Raw genomic sequence first — 23,978 nt, 5'->3', positions numbered from 1 at the left:
GCAGGACATAGGTATTTGATAAAAAGAAATTTTAGAAGAGCGTTCTCATTGATGATAGTCATGGAAAAGCTGGGTGTGGTGGGCACATGCCTGAAATCCCATCAACTCTGGAGGCTGAGGCAGGATCGAAAGTTCAAGGCCAGCCCTAAGCAACTTATAGTGAAACTCTGCCTCAAAATTTTAAAAAACGCCTGGGGACGCAGATCAGTGATAAAATGTCCCAATTCAATCCCCCCCCCATTTAAAAAAAAAAAGGCATGAAAAGGAGAAAAATATTAAAAGAAAAAAATTATATGCACTGAATTATACACTTAAAATGGTTAAAATAATAAATTTTGGTATATATATTTAACTATAATTTTTAAAAATAAATGTCTTAATTTACTTTTGTGTGTGTGTGTGTGTGTGTGTTGCTGGAGTTTGAACCCAGGACCTTGTGCATGTTAGGCAAGTGCTGTACTGCTGAGCTACACCCCCAGCCTCTTTAATTTACTATTTTATTATTTTTTTAACTTTAAAAAAATTTTCTGTTTGTAGTTGTAGATGGACAGCATGCTTGTATTTGTTTATTTTTATGCAGTGATAAGGATTGAACCAAGCACCTCACACATACTAGGCAAGTTCTCTGCCATTGGAGCTATAGTCCCAGCCCCCTTTAATTTACTTTTTAGTCTTATTTTAAGAGTACTGGGCATTAAACCCACGACCTTGGGCATGTTAGGCAAGAACTGACCACTAAGTACATTACCAACTCTTTTTCTTTTTCTTAAGGTAGGGTCTAGCTAAGTTGCTGGCCTTGACCTTCCAATCCTCTTGCCTCAGTCTCCCAAGTAACTGTGATTATAAATATATGCTCTAAAAAGTCCTTTATGAAGGAAATTTCTGTGTTTTTTTTTTTTTCCTTTATTTCACGTATTTATTTGTATGTGGTGCTGAGGATCGAACCCAGGGTCTCACACGTGCAAGGCTCTAACACTGAGCCACAACCTCAGCCCTCTGCAAGTGTTTTTGAGAACTTGTTCTCAGTAGACTCCAAGTGAGCACCAGTACATCGTTTATACTGGAATACAGGGGCAGAAGGATGAGCAGGTCTGCAATCCCCTATTATGTTGTCCTGTGGAGAAGAATGCTTGGATTGGGGCACAGCTAGATATAGCATGAAACTGAACTTGGGAATGGACTCTGCTTTTTCTGCCTCACCCCCCTGCATACTCTACATTATGGGGTTGAATCTAATAAGTCAGATAAAGGTTTGGGTTTGGGTACCAGTTGTTTGCAGGAGTTGCTGAGAATCAGCGACCTGTACTTAGAGTCTGTGGGGAGGCCTTGGCAAGATGTTGAGGAGAAATTCCTGACAGAGGTAGAGAAGAGCTCGAGGTTCTAGTTAACTCATTGCCAAGCAACTCAGAAAGAATAAGACCCGTTAGTCAGTTAGGAAATCCGAAGTGAGATGATGGGTGGGTTGCTCTTAGGTGAAAACTGGAATAAGATGGAAACAGAAAGTTATTGGCATAATAAGATAAGCATATGTTTTCCATTATTGCAGTGAATTGTGTTAATGGGCTTGTAAATACTATCCTTGGAGAACAGGGAATGTAGTTCAGTGGTAGCTTGTGTGAGGCCCTTAATTCAGTACCCAGCCTTGCAAAAACAAAACAAAAAAAACTGTACTTGGATAAATCTTAGTTTATAGTTATATATAATCTATATTTGTAAGAAAAGATAACAATTTTTTCACATTTTGTCTTAGTATAGAAATATATTATTATTTCTGTATTTGTGAACAATTTATAGAAGATAAAATTACCTTTTTCAGGGAGTAATTTAACAAAAATTCTTTGGTAATACTATCACTGTCTAATGTTTGTGCTTGTGTATATATTTATATATGATTGTGTCTGTATGAGGGATGGGGAGTGGGTGTTGGTAACAATTCTATTTAATGGTTACTGGCTTACTCTGGGCTTTAAAAAGTATTTATTTACTTATTTATAGCTTGGGTTTCCCTATGATCTTTTAGCCTCAAAGGATCCTTCTGTCTCATCCTAACAAGTAGTTGGGACAACAGGCATACACCACCTGGTTATTCAGGGTTTTAGACTGTTTTCCATTTGTTTATACATCTGTGAGTAGTAGCTGAGTATGGTGGTACTGACATACCTGTAATCCCACTACTGGGAGGTTGAGGCAGGATTGAAAGTTCTAGGCCAGGCTGGGAAACTAAGTAAGACCTTGACTCAAAATTGTAAAAATAAAAAGATAGATAGATAGGGAGATATCTTAGTGGCAGAGCACCCCTGGGTTCAATTCCCAATACTCTAGAGAGCATACAATAGTCTTTGCTATATAATAGGCTCTCAAAATTTGTGGAAAGAATAAATTAATGAATCTTGTTAGAATGGGGTTCACTATGTTGTTATTAAAACACCATCTAGGGCTGGGGCTGTAGCTCAGTGGCAGAGTGCTTGCCTTCCATGTGGGAGGCACTGGGTTTGATCCTCAGCACCACATAAAAAAAATACACCAATAAAATAAAGGCATGCTGTCCATCTACAACTGCAAAAATAAAACAATAAAAAACCCACCATCTAGACTGGGGTTGTAGCTCAGTGGCATAGCACTTGCCTAGCATGTGTGAGGCTCTGGGTTTGATTCTCAGCACCACGTATAAAGAAAGAAAGAAAGGTCCATTGGCAACTAAAAAGTATTAAAAAATAAAAATAAAACACCATCTATACTTATAGTTGTCTCATTTTAAGTGATTATACATTTTGAAGTTTTACTGATTTATCATGATTTAAGTTAGTATTCTTATGTAGCTTTTAAATTTCCTATATTCTGCTCTCTCTCTATATATATATATGTGTGTGTGTGTGTGTGTGTGTGTGAGATTTGTATATTTATATATATTTATTCTTATATTTCCTCATTTGTTGAATGTACCTGTGCCTCATTGACAATATGGCAATTTTGTATTTGTTTATTTCCCTGAATTTAGTGAGCACAGTAAATACTGTTTACTTTTGCATGGCGGCTCTAATTTGCAAGTTCCATATAAGTTTTCCTGGTGAGAAGTATAATAGATAACTATTGAGTAGATATTAGAACCCCTAAAAATTGAGACTCTGTGAAATGTTCAAGTCTGTATAAAAGTCAATGAAAAACAAAGATTAATTCAGAGGTAGCATTAATTTCTGCTTAGGTAAGAATATTAAAAAAAAAGAGTTTTCTTATAAATGTAGCTCATCTGAGACATTGATATTTATAATTTGGTACAATCATATTGGTATCATTGATACCAGATACCAGGTATCTGATAGTTCCAGATATATCTCACATGGATTTATCTTAACCTTTGTAGTAGAAGCCTGTCAGTAGTTGTCTTTCCTGTGCTTCTGATTCTATCCCTCCTACCTGGCTCTACTCCCAAATAGGCAAACTTCTGATTCAATTTGTCTTGTGCAAGGAAATAGCGGAGGGAACATTTCATCCCTAATGTTGCCAACAATTTTACATGATTCAGAAATCTATTTCCCTATCTGTGACCTCTTTCCTAAGCTGCCTGCTTATCATTGCCTGCTAATATTTTTCAAATATCTCACGTCATCATCATGTCTGAACACACAATGTCTCCTCTTTATAGCAAACAAGCTCCCTCTTGGATGTTCCCTTATTCAGTTAGTGTAATGTTTGGTGATAACCATGAGTTACTGTGATTGATTCTTGGCTTGAACTTCTCTTTGTCTAGGTTTTCTCATCCATAAAATGGGGATAGTTAGTGCAATGTATCTTATAGGTTATAAGTAAAAATTAAATAATAAATTTATGTCAAGTACTGGTACCTAGTAAGCTCTTAAAAGGGCTTTAGCTGGGGATGTAGCGCAGTGGTAGAGCATTTGGCTACCTAGGGAGACTCTGGCTATAAATAAACCAGTCAAAAAATGTTTTAAACCTAGACTAAACCGGTAACCATTAGAATTGTTACCAAAACCCACTTCCCGTCCCTCATACAGACATACATAAAAACGTGCACAAGCAGAAACATTAGCATACATAAGGAACTGACTTCTCCAGAACCCAGAGGGGGAAAAAAAGAAGTATTAGCTTTTAATGTTATTGATAATACCCTCCTTTCAATTGTGCAGGCTCAGAGTTTCAGGTTTATTTTTCTTCGGCTCAGTCACATTATTGATTCTACTTCTTGTGTTGTTTCTCAAATTTATCTTATTTTACTGTCCTTATTTCTTGGCTGTTCTGTCCTAATTGATTTCTCTACTTTTGTAATTTCCCCACTAATTCATCTTGTATACTGCTTTCATTTACAGCCTTAAAACAGATCAGAGGTCACTCCCCAGTTGCAAACCCTTAATGACTCCCCACTGTATTTGTGATTTCTCTCACCCTGCCATGGTTTCAGTTTCACATGTTACCCATATCAGTCTTTTTTTAATTTTTAAATTTTTTTTTTTTTTTTAGTTGTAGATGAACACAATATCTTTGTTTTTATGTGGTGCTGAGGATTGAACCCAGGCCTCAGGCATTCGAGGCAAGCACTTAACCACTGAGCTACAACCCCAGCCCCCATATCAGCCAATTTAGCCAATTTCAGAGCTTTGCTACTGAGCCTTTCCTTTGCCTGGAATCTCTTTCCTATACTGTCTATTTAAATTCCATTCATTCTTTGAAGTCCAAGAAACTTAAATATTGATTATATATTTGTTTAGTCTATTGGCACATTCCTATATGTTGAAAAAATGGCAGTGGTGAAAATTTTTCTCGCTTTGATCCCCACAAACAGATCCAGACAAGATATAAGAAATTATATACTCTTTCCCAAATTTTTAAAAAATATTTATTTTTTTAGTTGTAGTATTTCACTTATTTATTTTTATTGGTGTTGAGGATCGAACCCAGGGTCTCGAATGTGTGAGGCGAGTGCTCTACCGCTAAGCCCCAACCCCAACCCATCTTTCTCAATTTTTTGATAATAGCAAATTCAGTATTAATAGCTACTCTGTATTTGTTAGGAAAACTGTATTTAAATGAAAATTCATGAGTTGAGGGTGTAGCACAGTGGTAGAGCACTTGGCCCTGGTTATTCAATTCCCAGTATCCCGCCCCCCCCCCAAAAAAAAAAAAAGATAGTCTGATGTTTATATAGTTAGGAATTAAATAACTAATGATTAACTAGATAGACTCTATATATTTGGTTACTTTCTATTAGAGGTATCTCATGCTCTGTATAATTTGTTTCGTCTGTGTACTTATTTATTTTTAGGTTCATGCCATGAGCCTTCTGAAAGGTACTTAGTGGCATTTGTCATTTATTAGGGATGGGTTTGAGAGTATGCTTATGTATCTCTTTAAGGAACTGGTATAGATAAGCAGTAGCCAGTACTCTGGGTTAATATGCTTTTAGCCGTGAACAAATTCTCCAGTGTATGTAACATTACTTATTGTGGTTCTCTTAGAATTTGAGTTGAGTAAATTCAGAAAGTATGTTAAAATATTGAGAAGTCTATATTCTTGAACTAGGATACACCATAGTATCATAGTATCATGGGTTGATGTAGTTAATTAACAGTTGCTAAGTGCTCACAGTTATTCTTGAGCTATTTTTGTTATTTCCTAACCACACCTAAAACCCAAGAGTAGTAACTTCAAATATGCCTTACAAATGTGTGCTTTATTGAGACTCTATCACATTGATCATTTAAAATATAAGTGTAAGTCAGGCATGGTGGTGCACACCTGTAATCCCAGCAGCTCTGGAGGCAGAGGCGGGGGAGGATCACTAGTTCAAAGCCAGCCTCAGCAACTCAGTGAGACCCTAAGCAACTCTAAATAAAATACAAAATAGGGTGGAGATGTGGCTCAGTGGTCAAGTCCCCGAGTTCAATCCTTGGTAGTCAAAAAAATATATATTAAAAAAAAAAGTTAAAATATACGTGTAAGTGATCTGTTTAAAGTGAGGAATGTTTATGTGAAGCTTTTCTGGCAACGATTTTCAGTGGAGAAGCATGGCAAGCATTACTCGAGTGGTTGAGGTAAACATCTTCAATGGTGACATGAAAATGTGATGATATGAAATGATGAAGGACACTTCACCTCTGTGATATTGTTTGGAAACTCAACCCCAGACAAAACATGAAAAAAACATCAGTCTGGCACATTAAAGGACATTCTACAAAATACTGGATCAGTCTTCTGCAAAATACTTCTTAGTATCATGAAAAATAAGGAAAGACTCTTAAGAAAACTATTATAGATCATGAGGAGATAAGATGAGTAAATGTAATGTGGTATCCGTGATTGGATCCTAGAACAGACAAGGATGTAAAGGGAAAGTGAAACCTGAATAAAGTCTGGGATTTTATCCTAATGTTGTTTTTGTTGTTGTTGTTTTTGTTTTGTTTTGTTTTGGTGTTACTGGGGATTGGATCCAGGAGTGTTCTACCACTAAGCTATATCCCCACATCTTTTTATTTTATTTTGAGCACGGTCTTGCTAAGTTGCCCACAGGCTGGCTTTGAACTTGGGATCCTCCTGTCTCAGCCTCCCCAGTGGCTCTGGCTCATGGTGGAGTATACCTTCATGCCAGCCTCTAATGTTGATTTCTTTACTTTTTGTATTTTGGTGCTGGAGATTGGTCTTGCTAATAAATGTGCTGTTTCTTAGTTTTTTTAAAAAATATTTTGTTAGTTGTAGTTGGACACAATACCTTTATTTTATTTATTTGTTTTTTATGTGGTGCTGAGGATCGAACCCAGTGCCCCACACATGTGAGGCAAGTGCTATACCACTGAGCCACAACCCCAGCCCCTGTTTCTTAGTTTTCACAAATGTACTGCAATAATATATGGGTAGTATTTGAGGAAGGAAACCAATTCAGTTGTTAAATGTGTGTTATGTGCAAGGCAATGTGCTCACCACCACAGGGGATAAAGTGCATATGAAGACACTTTCCTTGCCTTTGCCCTTAGGGATTATCATCCAAATGGGGAGAATAAGACAACTAATATAAAACAGAACATGACAGAGCCTTTGAAAGTATGAACAAGATGCTATGGGGGTTCAGAAGCTGAGAATAGGGCTGGGGATATAGCTCAGTTGGTAGAGCGTTTTGCCTTGCATGCAAGGTTCAATCCCCAGCACCACCATTCCTCCCTCCCGCAAAAATTTGTTCAGAAGCTGAGAATATATAGTTCAATGTTGACTGGTTAGTTGTTTCTTTTCCTCCCCAAGGGAATATTTGAGAAGAACTTTGAAGAATAAGCAGGGTTTAGTTACCTTTAGTTACCAGATTCATTGGAAAGGAAATACATGCCTGGGCTCTTCAATATGACCAGCTCTATCACTTGTTAGTTCTGTGACCTTGGGCAAGTTATTTAATGCCACTTGGGTCTTTGTTTCTCATTTGTAAGATTGGGTTAGTAACTCCTGCTTGAAAACATTCTTTTGAGAACCAAACAGAGGTAATGTTAGTTTAGTAAGGTGCCCATTATATATTTTTTGTAAAATATTTTTTAATTGTCAATGGACCTTTATTTATTTATTTTTTACTTATTTAAATGTGGTGTCGAGAATTGAACCCAATGCCTCACACATGCTAGGCAAGCACTCTACCACTGAGCCACAACCCAACCCCATTGTAAGTTCTTAAGCTATATGATATGGAAAGAATCATATATCCCTAAAGGCATGGGGCCTGGAGTACTAGTAGTGTTTAGAAAGGTGACTATGAACCATTTTATGAATGCTTTCATGGATTGAGCAGCTTGTAGGAGTAAGGAGTTTGTGTGTTTTAAGATTGATTTAGGCTGGGCGAGGTGGCGCACACCTGTAATCCCAGCAGCTTGGGTGGGTAGGTGGGGTCTCTGAAGCAGGAGGATCACAGATTCAAAACCAGCTTCAGCAACTGAGTGAGACTCTGTCTCAAAAAGGGGTGGGGATGTGGCTCAGTGGTTAAGTGCCTGTGAGTTCAATCCTTTAATCCCTGGTACAAAGAAAGAGAGACAACAAGACAAAGACAGAAAAAGAAGATTGATTTGGTGGAGACGCATGTGGGCTGCTAATGCCTTCCTATTTCCTTGGTGAAGATTATTGTCCTCTTAACGTTAGGCCTCAGTAAACAATTAGCCCAGAATCCTCTAGATTATTAAAGGTGGTTCATTACAATGTAATTTAGGAACCTCAAAAAACAGGACCATGAATATGCTGTTAGATACACTTAATTTGTATTTAGTAATAAAGGGCCTTTAATATTTTTAGATATATTGGCTGAAGCACCTTTCCTAGATGATAGTTTTTATTTTTCTTTTGACAGTTTTAGTAGATAAAGAGTTAAACAGCACATCATTGACTTCCTGTGAAGCTCTGTTGAAAGAAGTTCCGATGTATCTATTTTTAAAACTGGTTACTATGAAGACAGGATTCTGCTACTGAGTTATAAATGTCATCTCAGTATGTTCTCAGTCAGCATTCTTTGGAGGAAACTAGTATTTGTGTATAAGGTTTTTGGAGTTTAACAAGAAGAGCAACAGTTGTCTCAGTGAAATGAAGTACTTCAAAGCATTGATCCCTTTGCCCTTCATCAGCAGTACAGTTAATTTACCATCAAGTGATGGTAAGGAATAGTTTACATTGTAACCTTATTTTGGTGATATTTTACAACCCCAAAATAGTATGTTTTGCGGTTTATTATTAACTACTATATTAAAACTGAAAGCATTTTTGGAATTTTCCCCTTGGAAAAGGTAGAACCATAGTTCTCAAATATTGTTAAAATAGATTTATGTCTAAATCACTGAGGGTTTTCCCCAATGTTTTGTTATGAAATTTTTCAGTTACATGGAAAAGTTGAAAGAATTTTACAACCACTATATTACTGATCTACAGTTAACTAAGTTACTGCTTTTAAAAGGAAAGTTTTTTAAATTTTTTAATTCTAATTTGTTATATATGACAGCGGAATGCATTACAATTCATATTACACATATAGAGCACAGTTTTTCATATTTCTGGTTGTATACAAAGTATATTCACACCATTGGTATCTTCATACATGTACTTTGGATAATGATGTCCACCATTATTTCTAACCCCTTGCCCCCTCCCTTCTGCTCCAACCCCTTTGCCTTATCTAGAGTTCATCTGTTCCTCCCATCTCCCCCTCCCTACCCCACTATGAATCATCTTCCTTATATCAGAGAAAACGGTCTGCATTTGGTTTTTTGGGATTGGCCAACTTCACTTAGCATTATATTCTCCAGCTCCATCCATTTATCTGCAAATGCCATGATTTTATTCTCTTTTATTGCCGAGTAATATTCCACTGTGTATACCACATTTTTAAAATCCATTCATCTACTGAAGGGCATCTAGGTTGGTTACACAATTTAGCTACTGTGAATTGTGCTTCTATAAACATTGATGTGGCTGTGTCCCTGTAGTATACTGTTTTTAAGTCCTTTGGGTATAGACCAAGGAGAGGGATAGCTGGGTCAAATGGTGGTTCCATTTCCAGTTAGGAAAGTTCATATAAAAATCAAACTTCTTCGGGCTGGGGTTGTGGCTCAGTGGTAGAGTGCTCGCCTAGCATGCACGAGGCACTGGGTTCGATCCTCAGCACCACATAAATGAAAAATAAAGATATTATTTCCACCAAAACTTAAAAAAAAAAAAATCAAACTTCTTTGAATCTTTGAGCCATTTTCATGTGAGTCTAATTTGAAGTGGCTGAAGTAATTCTTGATGTTTCTGTAATATTTCTTCAGAATCTGTAAAATTCTTCAAGTAAACTTCTTCACACATTCTGGGATTTAGCATATCCCTAGTGTACATAATAGTATTTTAGATTAACAGGTTAGATTTATTTTTCAGGCCCCTGATAGGGTTCATGCAATTAACTGTTCATTTAAATTCAGTAAGACGTAAATTCACTTAAATTTCTAGACAGGCGGGAAGAAAATATATTTGTCGTGCTTGGTTATGAGAGGCTAGCACTGGCTTTCACTCTCCTGTCTTTCTTTTTCAATTCTCTTATGAAATTAAACTCAATTTGATTCATTTTCCAGTTTCCAAATCAATGGTATGCCATACATTCATAGTTCAAAGAAAAATAACTCCTTTTAAAAAGTAGCACTTTAGTTAATTGAAGATCAGTATATAGGGCTGGGGATGTGGCTGAAGCTGTAGCGCGCTCGCCTGGCATGCGCGGGGTGCTGTGTTCGATCCTCAGCACCACATAAAAATAAAATAAAGATGTTGTGTCCACCGAAAACTAAATAAAAATAAAATATTAAAAAATTCTCTCGTTCTCTCTCTTTAAAAAAAAAAGTTACTTTCAAAAAAAAAAAGATCAGTATTATATTTACAGTGGCTATAAAATTTTTTTTCAACTTTTCTATGTAACTGAAAAATTTCATAACAAAACATTGGGGGAAACCCTCCAATAATTTAGGCATAAATCTACTTTAACAATATTTGAGGACCAATGGTCTGTCTTTTCCAATGGGAAAATTTCAAAAATGTTTTAACAGTTTTAATACAATGGTTAACAAGCTGCAAAACATTACACATTATACCACTTTAGGGATGTAAAATATTCCCTAAATGAGGTTACATTGTAACACCTATTCCTTGCCAAGACACATTTAGGTGATGGTAAGTGGAATGAGATCTTTGAGAGTAATTGACTTCCTTTTATCATATCAAATGGAGAGGAGGCCCAAAGAGGTTAAAAAATTGCCAAAGAAATAAAAGTTCATAGGTCAGTAAATACATGTTAGTCCTCTAGATTTCTTAATTATTATCATACATATATTCAGGCACTGCTTTGTAGAAAGGAATAAGCAGATGCTGGACAATTCTAGTTTTTCAGGAGGTCAACATTGGAAGATAGCAAATTTGAGGTCAGCCCAGGCTCTGTCTCAAAATAAAAAGGACTCCCATGTAGCTCATTGGTATCTTACTTTCTTAGCATGTGCAAGGCTCTGAGTGATCCTCAATATCGAAGAAGGGGGAAGAAAAAAAAAGGAGAAAGACTAAATAGACCACACATGTCAGTTGGAAATGTATTGCTGTCAAATGGAGTTTCAAAAAAAAATGTAACCTTGATGGAGAATTTCTCTATGAATACATTGGATTCATTACTTTGTAATCATCTTACTACTTTTTCTGGAGGGCTTCAATCTCTTAATATTCATTTATCAGCCATCTTTTTCTTCTCGAAACTATTACAGTACTTCTAAAGGATGACGCATTCTCAACAAAGATGGGTGATACTACTCTCAGTACTTAAGTGTTAAATAATAAATACATTTTAAATAGAAGGGGCTAATTTATCTCTTCATGTATGTTCTTTTTTCCATTTCCCCTTTCTGTGTTTCTGTGCAAAGCACTTTATAGTCAAGAGTTACGTGACAGTTTTTTTCAGTATTTTATAAAGTAGTGGGTGCACTAGTTGAAATCATTTGAGGGATTTTCTGTTTCTCTTTTATTCATACAGAAGCTACTTTTCAGCTTCTCTCTTGCTTTAAATGGTGTGGTTCCTGTCAAATTGTATTTATAATTTTACTTTTGAAGCTAAAACAGGAGCTATTATCCAATTGTTTTTTAGTATACTTGTGTATTGGCAACATATAAATCTTAGCTCCTTATTAGCTGAAATTTTACACAGAGTGTGATACTGCATTAGACCTGCTGTATAAAAGTGTGTTGGTGTTAAGAGTAGGATTTGTGATAGGAGGAAAAAAAACTGTCACCATCTTTTTTAAAATTTATTTTTAGTTGTAGATGGACACAATACCTTTGTTGTATTTATTTGTTTTATGTAGTGCTGAGGATTGAACGAACCCAGTGCCTCACATGTGTGAAGCAAGTGCTCCACTAACTGAGCTAACAACCCTCACCCAAATCTGTCACCAATCTTGACCTTCAAAAAAAAAATTGATAATGCATGTAGAATCAGCAGTTGATTTGGGGGAAGTTGTGAGAGGAGAAAAGATGGAGGTTGTAGAAAAGAAGTTGTGGTTGCTTAGATGTGGGTGTTTAGAGTTAAAGGTAGTACAGAATGACCTCTTTTCTCAAATGTCTTACACAGAAAAATGTGTACTACTTGTTACTGTTGGAACTTAGGAAAGAAAAGTTCTATCTTCCAGACATTTATAAATTAATAGTTGTGCTTGTGCTTTGTGAAGAATTATCAAAACATGTTGTATGAATTGAAGTAATTGCTGACAGAATATTAAAGTGTTGCTTACCTCATGACAAGGTCTAACATCTGCGTGCCTCCTTGGTCTGTTCACTTGTTAAGACAGATTCTGGTGATTAAATTCTGCCCTATGCACTGTAGACACTGAACCATAAGCCTAAGGTCTTAAATGTTACTGAACAGAATTGCAACTTAGATCAGTTACAAAATGGTCTGACCCATAGTCTTTTATAGATTTATTGTTTCCTTTTAAGAAGTGTGGTGCTTATAGTGCACATCTCTGGTGGTTTGAAGAAATGTATGCTGGCTTTATTTGGGGAAGGGGGATGCATTCTAGAGTAGGAAATGTCTTAAATTGATTTTCAGTAACTATTTCAGTCAGCACTTTGAACTGCTCTTAGGTATCTGGTGCCGTTATATCTTTGTGGTCAATAACTTTCCCTTTTTGAGGCTTACTTCACAGATTAAAAAAAGCTTTCAGTCCATTATTATTTTGGTATATATATTTTGTCTCTGATCCAGAGTAATACTAGATGCCTGGTAGATTTTAAGTGGAAAATTAACTTGAAAAGATACATTGAGGCCCAGTTATTCCAAGATTTATTGCCTGTCTTTTCTTCAGATTCAGCTTAAACATCAGCACTCTGAGAAGCCTCTAAGACCACCATCCCTGAACAACAACCTGCTCTGTTCTCTTCTCATACTGTTTCATTCCTCAAAGCAGTTTTCTTCCACCCCTGATACTCTCTAATGAGATCATGAATGCCATGAAACCTGGTATTTGTTTTGATCATTACTTTATTCATCCCCAGAGCCTGTCACATAGTAGACAATTGGGTGTTTTCCTGAAGGTATATCGAAAGTTAGAAATAGTGCCAGCATCCAGAAATGGATGTAGTGCTTATGAATACAGAAAACTATATCAACAAGTTGGATTTAGGTGACATAAGAAATATACAGAGAAATTGCCGTGATACAGCTTTTTAAAAAAAAATATTTTTAGATGTTGATGAACCTTTGTTTTATTCATTTATTTATATGTGGTGCTGAGAATCGAACCCAGTGCCTCACACATGCTAGGCAAGTGCTCTACCACTGAGCCACAACCCCAGCCCCATGTGATACAGCTTAATCATGTGTAGCTGGCTTCTTAAGAAATGACAGTTAAGCTGGATCTTATTTCAGACTAGAGAAATAGATGAGACATGAGAAATCAAAGAAGGGTGGTAGGTTTAAGAAATGGTGAAATATTCTGTCGGCTAGAACATACTAGTGAAGAACTAAGAAATTAGTTAGGAAGTTAGATTAGATTCAGGTTAGTGGAAAATCTTAAAATCCAAGCTGAGTTTGGATTTTATCCCATTTGCACTTTGGAAATTAATTTTTCCTCCCTCAAAAGGCAGTTCAGGGGCTGGGGTTGTGGCTCAGTGCTAGAGCGCTTGCTGAGCATGTGTGAGGCACTAGGTTTGATTCTCAGCACTACATATAAGTAAAATAAAGGTCCATTGACAATTAAAATTTTAAAAAAAAATTTTTTAAAAGGCAGTTCATGGGGCTGGGGATGTGGCTCAAGTGGTAGCGTGCTCGCCTGGCATGCGTGCGGTCCGGGTTCGATCCTTAGCACCACATACAAACAAAGATGTTGTGTCCACCGAAAAATAAATAAATAAATTAAAAAAAAAAAAAAGGCAGTTCATGTGGTAAGATTTGAGAACATAGGAAGAGACTGGAGACTGGAATTTAAATTATGGAAGGTGAAGGGTAAACAAGGAATTTATATTAGAATAATAGCATAATTCAAAGATAGGATTGACAACACAGTTGTCAGCAAATTGACAAATAAATCAGATATAGAGTACAAAGGAAATACAAGAAGCCAAGGCAGCTCTTGAGATTTTGAATTTGTCAGAAGAAAGACATGTTGCCATTAAATACAGAATAGGAAACCTGAAGGAAGAGCAGATTTGAGAAGGAAGATTAGTTTAATTCTGAGCATGTTGTGTGGTGCTGGCATGCTGGTGGGGAAGTATGTATGGTAGATAGTTGGAAAAATTTACCAAGGCCCAAGATTTGGGAATTATTTGCAAAGTAGCTTTTGATACTGCAGAGGAAGAAAAGAAAGGGCATGGAGAAATAATGGATAACAGCACAGAGCAAATTCTTGGGAAATACCTCTTAGAAAGATGGGGGTAAAGGGAGCTGGGGATATAGCTCAGTTGGTAGAGTGCTTGCCTTGCATGCACAAGGCCCTGGGTTAAAACAAAAAAGAAAGAAAGAAAGAGAGAAAGAAAGAAAGGGAGAAAAGCTAAAAAAGAACAAAAGCAAGAGAGGACAATATTTTCAAAACCAAGAAAAGTTATTTCCATGAAGAAGTAAGATTCAAACTATTTTCTTCAGAGCTCTGCTGTAACCTAAAAGTGTAATGTACAGTTGTCCCTTGGTATCTAGGGGGCTTGTCCCTTATATAAAGTGGTTTAGTATTTGCATATAACCTGTGTACATCTTCCTGTGTACTGTATAAAGATCATCTCTGGATTATTCAGAATATCTGAAACAATATAAATGTAACATAAATAGTTGTTATACTGTATTGTTTAGGGAATAATGACCAGAAAAGCCTGTACATATTCAGTAGATATGATTTCCATCCAACTGACCTTTCTTTCCTTCTTTTCTTCCTTTCCCCCAAAACCGTAAAATAATTTTATTATACTAAAAATGTGCTTTTTTTAATGTTGATTACTTTCCCCATTTCCCTACCACTGGAAAGTATCTTCATGGGTAAAATGCAGTCCATTTATTTAGACATACTCTTCTTAGGCAATTTTAACTTCTTCCTCTGTTGTAACACTACTCAATATTTATCACTTTTAGTCTTCTCTTCAGATACTTTTTTCTTCAGGATAATTTGCATCCTTGCCTCCATCTGTTTCTGCTTCGTTGTCCTCTCCAGTGGGAAAAGCCAATGTACCTTCTATTTTCACTATTCTGCTTTTCTTCATTATTTTCTCCATTCAATCTGAACTCAACTTTTATAGAATGCGTCTTCTGCACTGTTTCTGCCAGTATCCAGGTCTGTCTTCAAGGTAACAATGTATTGAAAAGACTACAACTCTTTCCTTGTCTTTGTAGTCTGTTGTCACACTAGGGTCATTCATAAACTCCTCTTCCTGCTCACTCCTTGTCATGGTCCCCTTTTTAAGTTGTTGATGGATCTTTATTTTATTCATTTATTTATATGTGGTGCTGAGAATCGAACCCAGTGCCTCACACATGCTAGGCATAGCTCTACCACTGAGCCACAACCCAAGCTCCGAGTTTATACTACTTTTTGGTCTTATGGAAAATGGAAAAATACATCCTGGAGACATTAAAAGCCCTGGAATCTCAGAAAATATTATGGAAACATGTTTTATAATTTGATGCATTTAACTTTGTACTAGAAAAAGATAAGTATTGATTCCAGGAAGCAATATGAAGAAATGTGTCTCTTGAAGTATAACTCATGGTGTAGTCTAAGTGTCTAGATTTCTTAAACACTGGCGAGCAGTCTGACACTAAACACAACCGGTGTGCATATGACCTATGACTCAGGGTCGTTTGTCCCTCTCCAAGGCCCTGCTGACTGAATAGGTGAGTTTTCTTTGTAATGTTTTGGTCCTCAGTTGGTTGAATCCTTGTGTGTGGAGCTCACAGATACGGAGGGCCAACTATGTATTCTACATCTCATACATTATTTTGTTATACGTTTAGCATTATTCTTTACTCATCATAGTTCTCAGTTTTACACATCTTAAGGAATCATGAGCTTCTGTGCATTTTTTTTCCCCTCTTCCCACCCGTCTTCCCCATACTGGGGATTATACCTAGAGGTGCTCTACTGAGCTACATACCTAGCTTTTTTTTTTTTTTTTTTTTTGGAGACAGAATCTCACTTAAGTTGCTGAGGCTGGCCTAGAACTTGGGATCTTCTTCCCTCAGCTTTCCAATCTCTAGGATTAAAGACATGTGAAACATACCAGCTTCCTTGCCTTTAAATTGCTGAGGCTGGCTTTGAACTTGCCAGCCTCCACCTCCCCAGCCACTGGGATTACGGATTACAAGCATGGCTCCTTACCTATCTTTAAGGATTAATATTTGGCAGAATGTTGTGTAGATAGTTGAAATCCAAGCCCCTGATTATGAAGTTTAGTGTCCTGTTGCAGAATTGAACATAAATTCACTGGGAGTAGTTTATGCTTGCAGGTTTTCTACCGAGTTATCTGCTTCATATACCATTTGTGATGTATTCTTTCTTTCTTTCTTTTTTTTTTTTTTTTTAGCCATGCTAAGTATAGAACCTGGGCTTCACACACGATAGGCAAGCTACACCTCCAGCTCTATGATGTAGTCTTGATCTTGTCTATTTTTGTTTTCTCTTTGGTAAATGATAGAAATTCTAACAGTACTCAAAAGAGCTTGAGCTGTAAGGAGGAAAAAGTTAAAGGGTTCTAGGGATTGGATATATGCATGTATTTTGATCTTACACTTGAATTATTTTAGAAAATCTTCTAAAATATTACTTTTACCAGCTTGGTGGGTGCCTTTGGAAATAAAATAGGAACCTAGAAAGGGAATAGCCTACTGAGCACAGTGTCACAGACCTGTAATCAAGGAACTGAAACAGCTATACAGGATGTCAAAGACGGTATGAAAAAAGAATGAAAAATATCTCATTAATGTTTTAATATTGATTACATGTTTAAATTATTGTTTGGGTATATTTGGTTTATATAAAATATATTAATTGATTAACATTAATTTGACCTGTTTATACAAAATAAATTAATTAACATTAAAAAAAAAAAGGAACTGAAACAGGAGAATCACAAGTTCGAGGCCAGCCCCGGCAACTTAGGGAAACCCTGAATAACTTAGTGAGACCCTGTCTCAAAATAAAAAAGGGCTGGGATGTGGCTTATTGGGAAAGTTGTACTGATTTCAATCCCCAGTACCAAAAAAGGGGGGGGGGGATAGCTTGCTACAAGTGAGAAAAAGACAAAGAAGGTGATTTGTTGAAAAACTGACTAGAAAAATTTTAGCAACAGTTTGCAAAGGAATTAGGGTTAGTTAATTTTTTGCTGCATTTTATCCTGGAAAGACTCAAAGGTAGCACTGATGGTGACCCTCCAGTATAACATTAAAAAAAAAAAATCTGTTATTATTAAAGAGGATTTTTAGGCCATCAATAACTGATCATAACTTGAAATTTTATAGTAAGTCCACCTGTGTGATAAGAATAAGGTTTTGGATACATAAATACAAATTGCTGGGACCAGGGAAAATAAGCAAGAATAATGGATAGCTGGTTTGCTGTGTAAGAGTACCCAAAGCCTCTGTGTCTGATTCTGAATGATAGCAGCATTAAAGATAGCATGCACCACCATGCCTATAATCTCAGCCACTCAAGAGACTGAGGCAGGAGGATCACGAGTTCAAACCCAGCCTCAGCAACTTAGTGAGGCTCTAAGCAACTCAGCAAGACCTTGTCTCTAATAAAAGATATAAAAGGGCTGGGGATATGACTCAGTGGTTAAGCACCCCTGGCTTCAATCCCTGATACCAAACTCCCTACCCACCCTCAAAAAAAAAAAAAAAAAAAGCCCAGAATAAAAGATAAACTGATCATAGTATACATCTGAAAGTAAAAACATTATCTGTTAAATTGCAGCATCTTTGCAGCAATTGTAATTATATCCATTAAATAGGGGTTATTAGAACAAAGTTGACCAATTGTAATTGTTTACAACACTGGTAGCATATGCATTTATGTAGGAATTTTCGTGTGGTTTGGATATTAGCATTTCATTTTTCATAAAGGAAGAGGAGTGGTTTATCTCTTCAGAATCTGACTTAATGGAAACATTTGTCAGGTCTGGACATTTAATATTTCTTTAGATCAAGATTTTTAAATTTATCTTCAATTTGGGTGAGTTATGAATATGTTTTTTAGAAATTCAAAATATCTCATATAAAGCAGGAAATAATACATTTTGCTTTTTTAACATTTCCTTTCTTCTGTGGTTGAATGGTTAGAGCTGTGCACAAGTTCTTGTCTGTCAAATTAAAAAGCAAATTTACTCACGTTAGTTTATAATTTAGTTATTAGGTCTCATTAGTTTAAGATTCAAAACTGGGGGCTGGGGATGTGGCTCAAGCGGTAGCGCGCTCGCCTGGCATGCATCTTTCACTGATGTTAAAGCAAAAACATTGAAGCCCTTTGTTCAATAAGGATATAACAGAATATTTAAGATTACCAGTAGCACATTCCATCCTTTCTTCTATAGTTTTGTGTATCTTTGAATAATATTGATCAGAAAGTATATTTGAAAAGTTTCTTTTAAATTTTATTTTATTTATTTATTTGTTTTTTGTAGTGCTGGAGATCAAATCCAGGACCTTATATGTGCTAGGGAAGTGTTTCATCACTAAGTTACACCCCCAGCCCTTTTTTATTTTAATGTTCATGTTAATTAGATCTCTTCTATAATTAATTCAGTGCATTTAAAATAAAAATAATTTATGAGTTTAATTATTTTACTTCTGATCATTTATAGGCGAAACCTAACCAAACTGTCCCTGATCTTCAGCCACATGCTGGCAGAACTAAAAGGCATCTTTCCAAGTGGACTTTTTCAAGGAGATACATTTCGGATTACTAAAGCAGATGCTGCAGAATTCTGGAGAAAAGCTTTTGGGGAAAAGTAAGTCTCAAAATAGTAAATATGAATTATGAAAAACTGAAACTTATGAAGTTTTTGTTTACTGTTTTACTAATGAAATATTTAATATGTGAAAGAACTTTGAAAAAAACAAATATGTATACTTACTTCCTACTTTTGATCACTATTATTTGCCCTAATCATTTTTTTTTTAAAGAAACAAAACTTTCACTTGAAACCTATGCTTTATGATTGATCAGTTCTGCTATTAGTGACATTTACATTTCAAATTATTTGCTCTTGTAAACAATGCTTCAATAAGCATTATCTAAGTTTCTTCAACCAAGATACCAGTTTATGTTTCTATAAGTAGTATGTCAGAGTTCTAGGGCTGGGAGTATAGCTGAGTGGTAGAGTGCTTGCCTAGTTTATGTGAGGTCCTGGGTTTGATTCTTAGCACTGGTAAAAATAAAAATAGAAATTATTTTATACATAAAATATAGACTAGTTCATAATTTTAAAGGCCTAGTTGGGGGGTTAAAGGTGTAGCTAAGTGGTAGGGTACATGTATGTGTGACATACGGTGTTCAATCCCCAGTATTCCGCCTGCTGCCCCATAAAAAGCCTAGTTGAAGAAGATGGGTAGAAATGTTGATTTATTCCTTTAACTCAGTAACTGCATTGAAAAAAGACTTTAAGATGTTTTTTGGTCTCTTATTTTCAGACAGGTGAATATATAAACTTTGCAAAAGCAATAAGACTGTATTTATTTAAAGATCTTAAGAACAGAAATTCATAATATCTCTTGTTAGTCTTATCTGGGGTTTAATCACTCTTAGTTTAAATAATTTCTTCATCTCTGTCAGAATTCTGTTCTTTCAGTACCATAAGCCTATTTCCTCCTATATACCTTGATAATGTGGATTCCTTAGAGAATATAGAATGTTTTACATGTTTTTAAAAAGTTAGTTTAGCCAGACACATTGGCACAGACCTATAATGCCAGCAACTCCATGAGACTGAGGCAGGAGGATTGCAAGTTCAAGGCCAGCCCCTGCAGTTTAACAAGGCCCTTGGTAACTTAATGAGCTCCTGTCTCAAACTAAAAAAGAGAGCTGGGGATATCACTCAGTGGTAAAACATCCCTGAGTTCAATCTCCATTACCAAAAAAGGAAAAAAAAAAGAAGGTAGTTTAAATACAAGCTTCTAAATAGTAAAGGTCTGGCCAGTAATTACATTTATTATATTAAAAGGATAATCTCTTTTTTCTTCTTTTGTTTCTCTAATAGAGTAGATGTACCAAGAACGATGAGAAAAAGGAATTAATTTGTGCCATTCTGTAAAAGAATAGTGGAAAAAAACTTGTTACTAATTTACTCATTAGAGAGTTAAATATTCCTTTTTCCTGTTCTACTCTCAATCTAAAATATAACTCAAAGAATTGATACTGAGAGCTTAATGGGGCTTTTATTTTCCTTGATTATAGCAGTATCTAGAATTATCTCTGTTATCTCAAAATGCTTTCGCTTTCACCCCACCCCCACCACAGGACAATAGTCCCTTGGAAGAGCTTCCGACAGGCCCTACATGAAGTGCATCCCATCAGTTCTGGGCTGGAGGCCATGGCTCTGAAATCCACTATTGATCTCACCTGCAATGATTATATTTCAGTTTTTGAATTTGACATCTTTACACGACTCTTTCAGGTAGGATACTAAAACATACACTAATCTTGCTGTTTCTTCTTTTCTGAAGATAAACCTTTTTTAAAATAAAAAATAAAATTTGGGGCTTTGTCTATTAAAGTGTTTTAATGCATTTAGAAACTATAAGCAGGGGCTGGGGATGTGGCTCAAGCGGTAGCGCACTGGCCTGGCATGCGTGCGGCCCAGGTTCGATCCTCAGCACCACATACAAACAAAGATGTCGTGTCCGCCGAAAACTAAAAAATAAACATTAAAAAAATTCTCTCTCTCTTTAAAAAAAAAAAAAGAAAGAAAAGAAACTATAAGCAAATAAATTAAAACCACCATGTATCATACACACACACACATTAATTACTATACAACCTACTTTATTCCCTCAGATCTTTCTTATTGAATATTCTTTTGTATTACTTTAATGGTTATAGAAGTCCCAGAACATGGATGTATTTGTTTAGTACTCTGTTACTGGGCATTTGTGTTATATTTCCAACTTTTCTTCTATTGTTTCCAAATTCTTTACTTTTAATATCAATGTTTCAGAAAGAACTCATATCTTTCTCCTAAAATAATGTTTTCTCCGGTGCGTGTATGTCAACTTGCATAAGTATTTATTTGGCACTTACTGATTGCACATGAAGGCCCTATTCTATTTTCCTGACTTTTGTTTCTTGGTTAACCTCACTACTGGTAGTTAGAATTGCTTTACAATTTCTTAAGTTTCATTTTGTATAGTTAAATTTCTCCCTATAAGCATATATTCTTCTTAGCATTTCAAGGTTTTAGTGTCCCAAACATTTGTCTTCTTCAAAATTGACAACATAATTGAGACTTTGTGACCTTGAATTAAAAATTTATAATTGAGAATTGAAGTTGTTGTTCTATATTCTGAGAATAGTTGTGTGTCTGAATAGTCTGTGATTAATCTCTTGTTTCTTTAGCCCTGGTCCTCCTTGCTCAGAAATTGGAACAGTCTTGCTGTAACTCATCCTGGTTACATGGCTTTCCTGACATATGATGAAGTGAAAGCTCGGCTCCAGAAATTCATTCACAAACCTGGCAGGTCAGTGTCATGAAGCAAAGAGGTTTATTCTCAAATTTTTCTCTTATGACTTCTAGAATAGAAGAAACTTGATCTTGTTTTAGTTCACCAGTGGCCAAGATTCTGCATTAGGATTCATTCTGCTGGAATTGGCTTGCTTACATCCTATGATTTGATCAGTGTTTTCAAGCCATTCAAGAATGGGGTGTAGGGCCAGGGGCACCACCATAAGCTCAGCTATATAGTGAGATCCTGTCTCAAACTAAAAAATGGAAAGGACTAAGGATATAGCCCAATGGTAAAGTATCCTGTTTCCATCCCTAATACCAAAAGACAAAAAAAATGGGGGTTGAGATGGCCTTTTTTCTGGTCTGGAGTTATTGCTATTTGTTTTCTATAAATGTTATTTGGAGCTAAGTATTGAACTCAAATCCTCAAGTATGCACATACCTTCCCACTGAAATATATCTCCAGCCCCCTGAACATATACAGACTCCCCCCACCCCCTTTTTGGCAGTACTGGGTTTGGGGCAGAGATGGAGTGGGGGAGGTTTGACTCTTTACCACTGAGCTACATCCCCAGCCCTTTTTTCATATTTTGAGACAGGGTCTCACTAAGTTACCCAGGCTGACCTCAAATGTGTGATCCTCCTGTCTCAGCCTCCCAAGTAGCTGGGATTATAGGCATGTGTCACGGCACCAGGCTTAGAGAGTTGTCTCTCCCTACCCTAGTACTGGTTTTTCAACATAGGGATGCTGTACCACTAAGCTACATTCCCAGCCCTTATTTTATTTTTTATTTTGAGACAGTGGTAGAGGCTGACCTCACACCTGTAGTCCTGCCTCAGCCTCCTAAATAGCTGGGATTATAGGCATGCACCAACTTTCCCTACTGAAAAGTTATTCTTGATGGTCTTCTTGAATTTTGTCTCTAACTTGCATTCCACCATAATACCAGAGTATATGTTAAAACTTCTATTAATCTCTCTCCTCAGTTACATCTTCCGGTTAAGCTGTACTCGTCTGGGTCAGTGGGCTATTGGGTATGTTACTGCTGATGGGAATATTCTCCAGACAATCCCTCACAATAAACCTCTCTTCCAAGCACTGATTGATGGCTTCAGGGAAGGCTTGTGAGTACTCACTGATTAATATCTCCTAGAGTCTAGGAACTTAGGGACTGTAATTTTTATCATAAATGACATATTAAGATTCAGGAAACATTAGCAAGTTATGTTGATTTGTCCTTCAAATTCTGTAGACTTTTGTTTTTTATTTGATAGGGATTCCATAAGTGAAATTGTCTTTCTCTGTTGCTTCAGTTATTATTTGTCTTTCTCCTTTTCCAAATATTAGCTTACCTGCAAATCTGCACTAGATTTGAAAATACAAAATTAGCAGGAAATTTTATCAGTTACTTGACAGCCAAAATTAAAGTGACTAGATGTTCCCAATGAGAGTAGGCAGGCTTCAGTGGCCTATATCTGTCTTCATCTTAATTTCATTTTGACTCAGCAGCTTTTCTTCAGGCTTTGACTTTTGCTAGTAAGTTCTTGTTCCAGAATTGCTATTCCTTTGGAATCAAAGTACTTATCAGTAAGTTTTAAAAATACTAATTCTTTTTTTTTTAAATATATTTTAGTTGTAGATGGACATAGTACCTTTATTTTATTTATTTTATATGTGGTGCTGAGAATCGAACCCAGTGCCTCACACATGCTAGGCAAGCTCTCTACCACTGAGCCACAACCCCAGCCCTAAAAATACTAATTCTTGACCATGTATTGCCTTCTATAGTTGGATTGAGTAGCCCCAAATTTCAGAGCAGTTTGATTCTAGAAGCTCCCTGGTTGATGATCTTAAGTGTCTTAATTTGTTTCTTGTTACATTCCTTTTAAATACATGTCTCCATTTGTTCAACCTGTACATAGAAATACTTGAGGTCTTTTTTTTAAAAAATTTATATCTTTAGGCTACCCATTGATTAAAATAGGGATTGGAAAACTATGGCCTATATGGACCAACTATTTTGGTATAGTCTGCAAGCCAAGATAGTTCTTTTTTTTTAAAGTATGTTTGATATCATTTGTGTATATTAACCAGCACTGACAATTGACTTCAGTAAAACCACAAGGCTGGTTACTCTTTTTGCAGCTATTTGTTTCCTGATGGACGAAATCAGAATCCCGACCTGACGGGCTTATGTGAACCAACTCCCCAAGATCATATCAAAGTGACCCAGGTGAATTATGCTTTGTATTATAACCATATCACTGGAGCCAAGCTTTTGGATACCGTTTACAGAAAATATAAGTTA

The 23,978-nt window shown here is 36.2% G+C and overlaps 1 protein-coding gene across 3 annotated transcripts in view; it reads left to right on the top strand.

Annotated features, from left to right (window-relative positions):
* Cbl (Cbl proto-oncogene) overlaps positions 1 to 23,978 on the top strand; it is a 98,778-nt gene that overhangs the window by 49,250 nt on the left and 25,550 nt on the right. For all 3 annotated transcript variants that reach the window (XM_046438567.2, XM_046438568.2, XM_058577174.1), the window contains 5 exons: positions 18,811 to 18,957; positions 20,466 to 20,622; positions 21,561 to 21,682; positions 22,657 to 22,794; positions 23,816 to 23,903. In XM_046438567.2, coding sequence (XP_046294523.1) covers positions 18,811 to 18,957; positions 20,466 to 20,622; positions 21,561 to 21,682; positions 22,657 to 22,794; positions 23,816 to 23,903 — 652 coding nt within the window. The remainder of the gene's footprint in view (positions 1 to 18,810; positions 18,958 to 20,465; positions 20,623 to 21,560; positions 21,683 to 22,656; positions 22,795 to 23,815; positions 23,904 to 23,978) is intronic.

The sequence above is a fragment of the Marmota monax genome, unplaced genomic scaffold (assembly GCF_021218885.2).
Source record: "Marmota monax isolate L192 unplaced genomic scaffold, Marmota_monax_Labrador192_F-V1.1 WCK01_AAM20220418_F8-fsc00081, whole genome shotgun sequence".
Classification (NCBI taxonomy): Eukaryota; Metazoa; Chordata; class Mammalia; order Rodentia; family Sciuridae; genus Marmota; species Marmota monax.
This window is presented reverse-complemented; position numbering and strand designations above follow the sequence as displayed.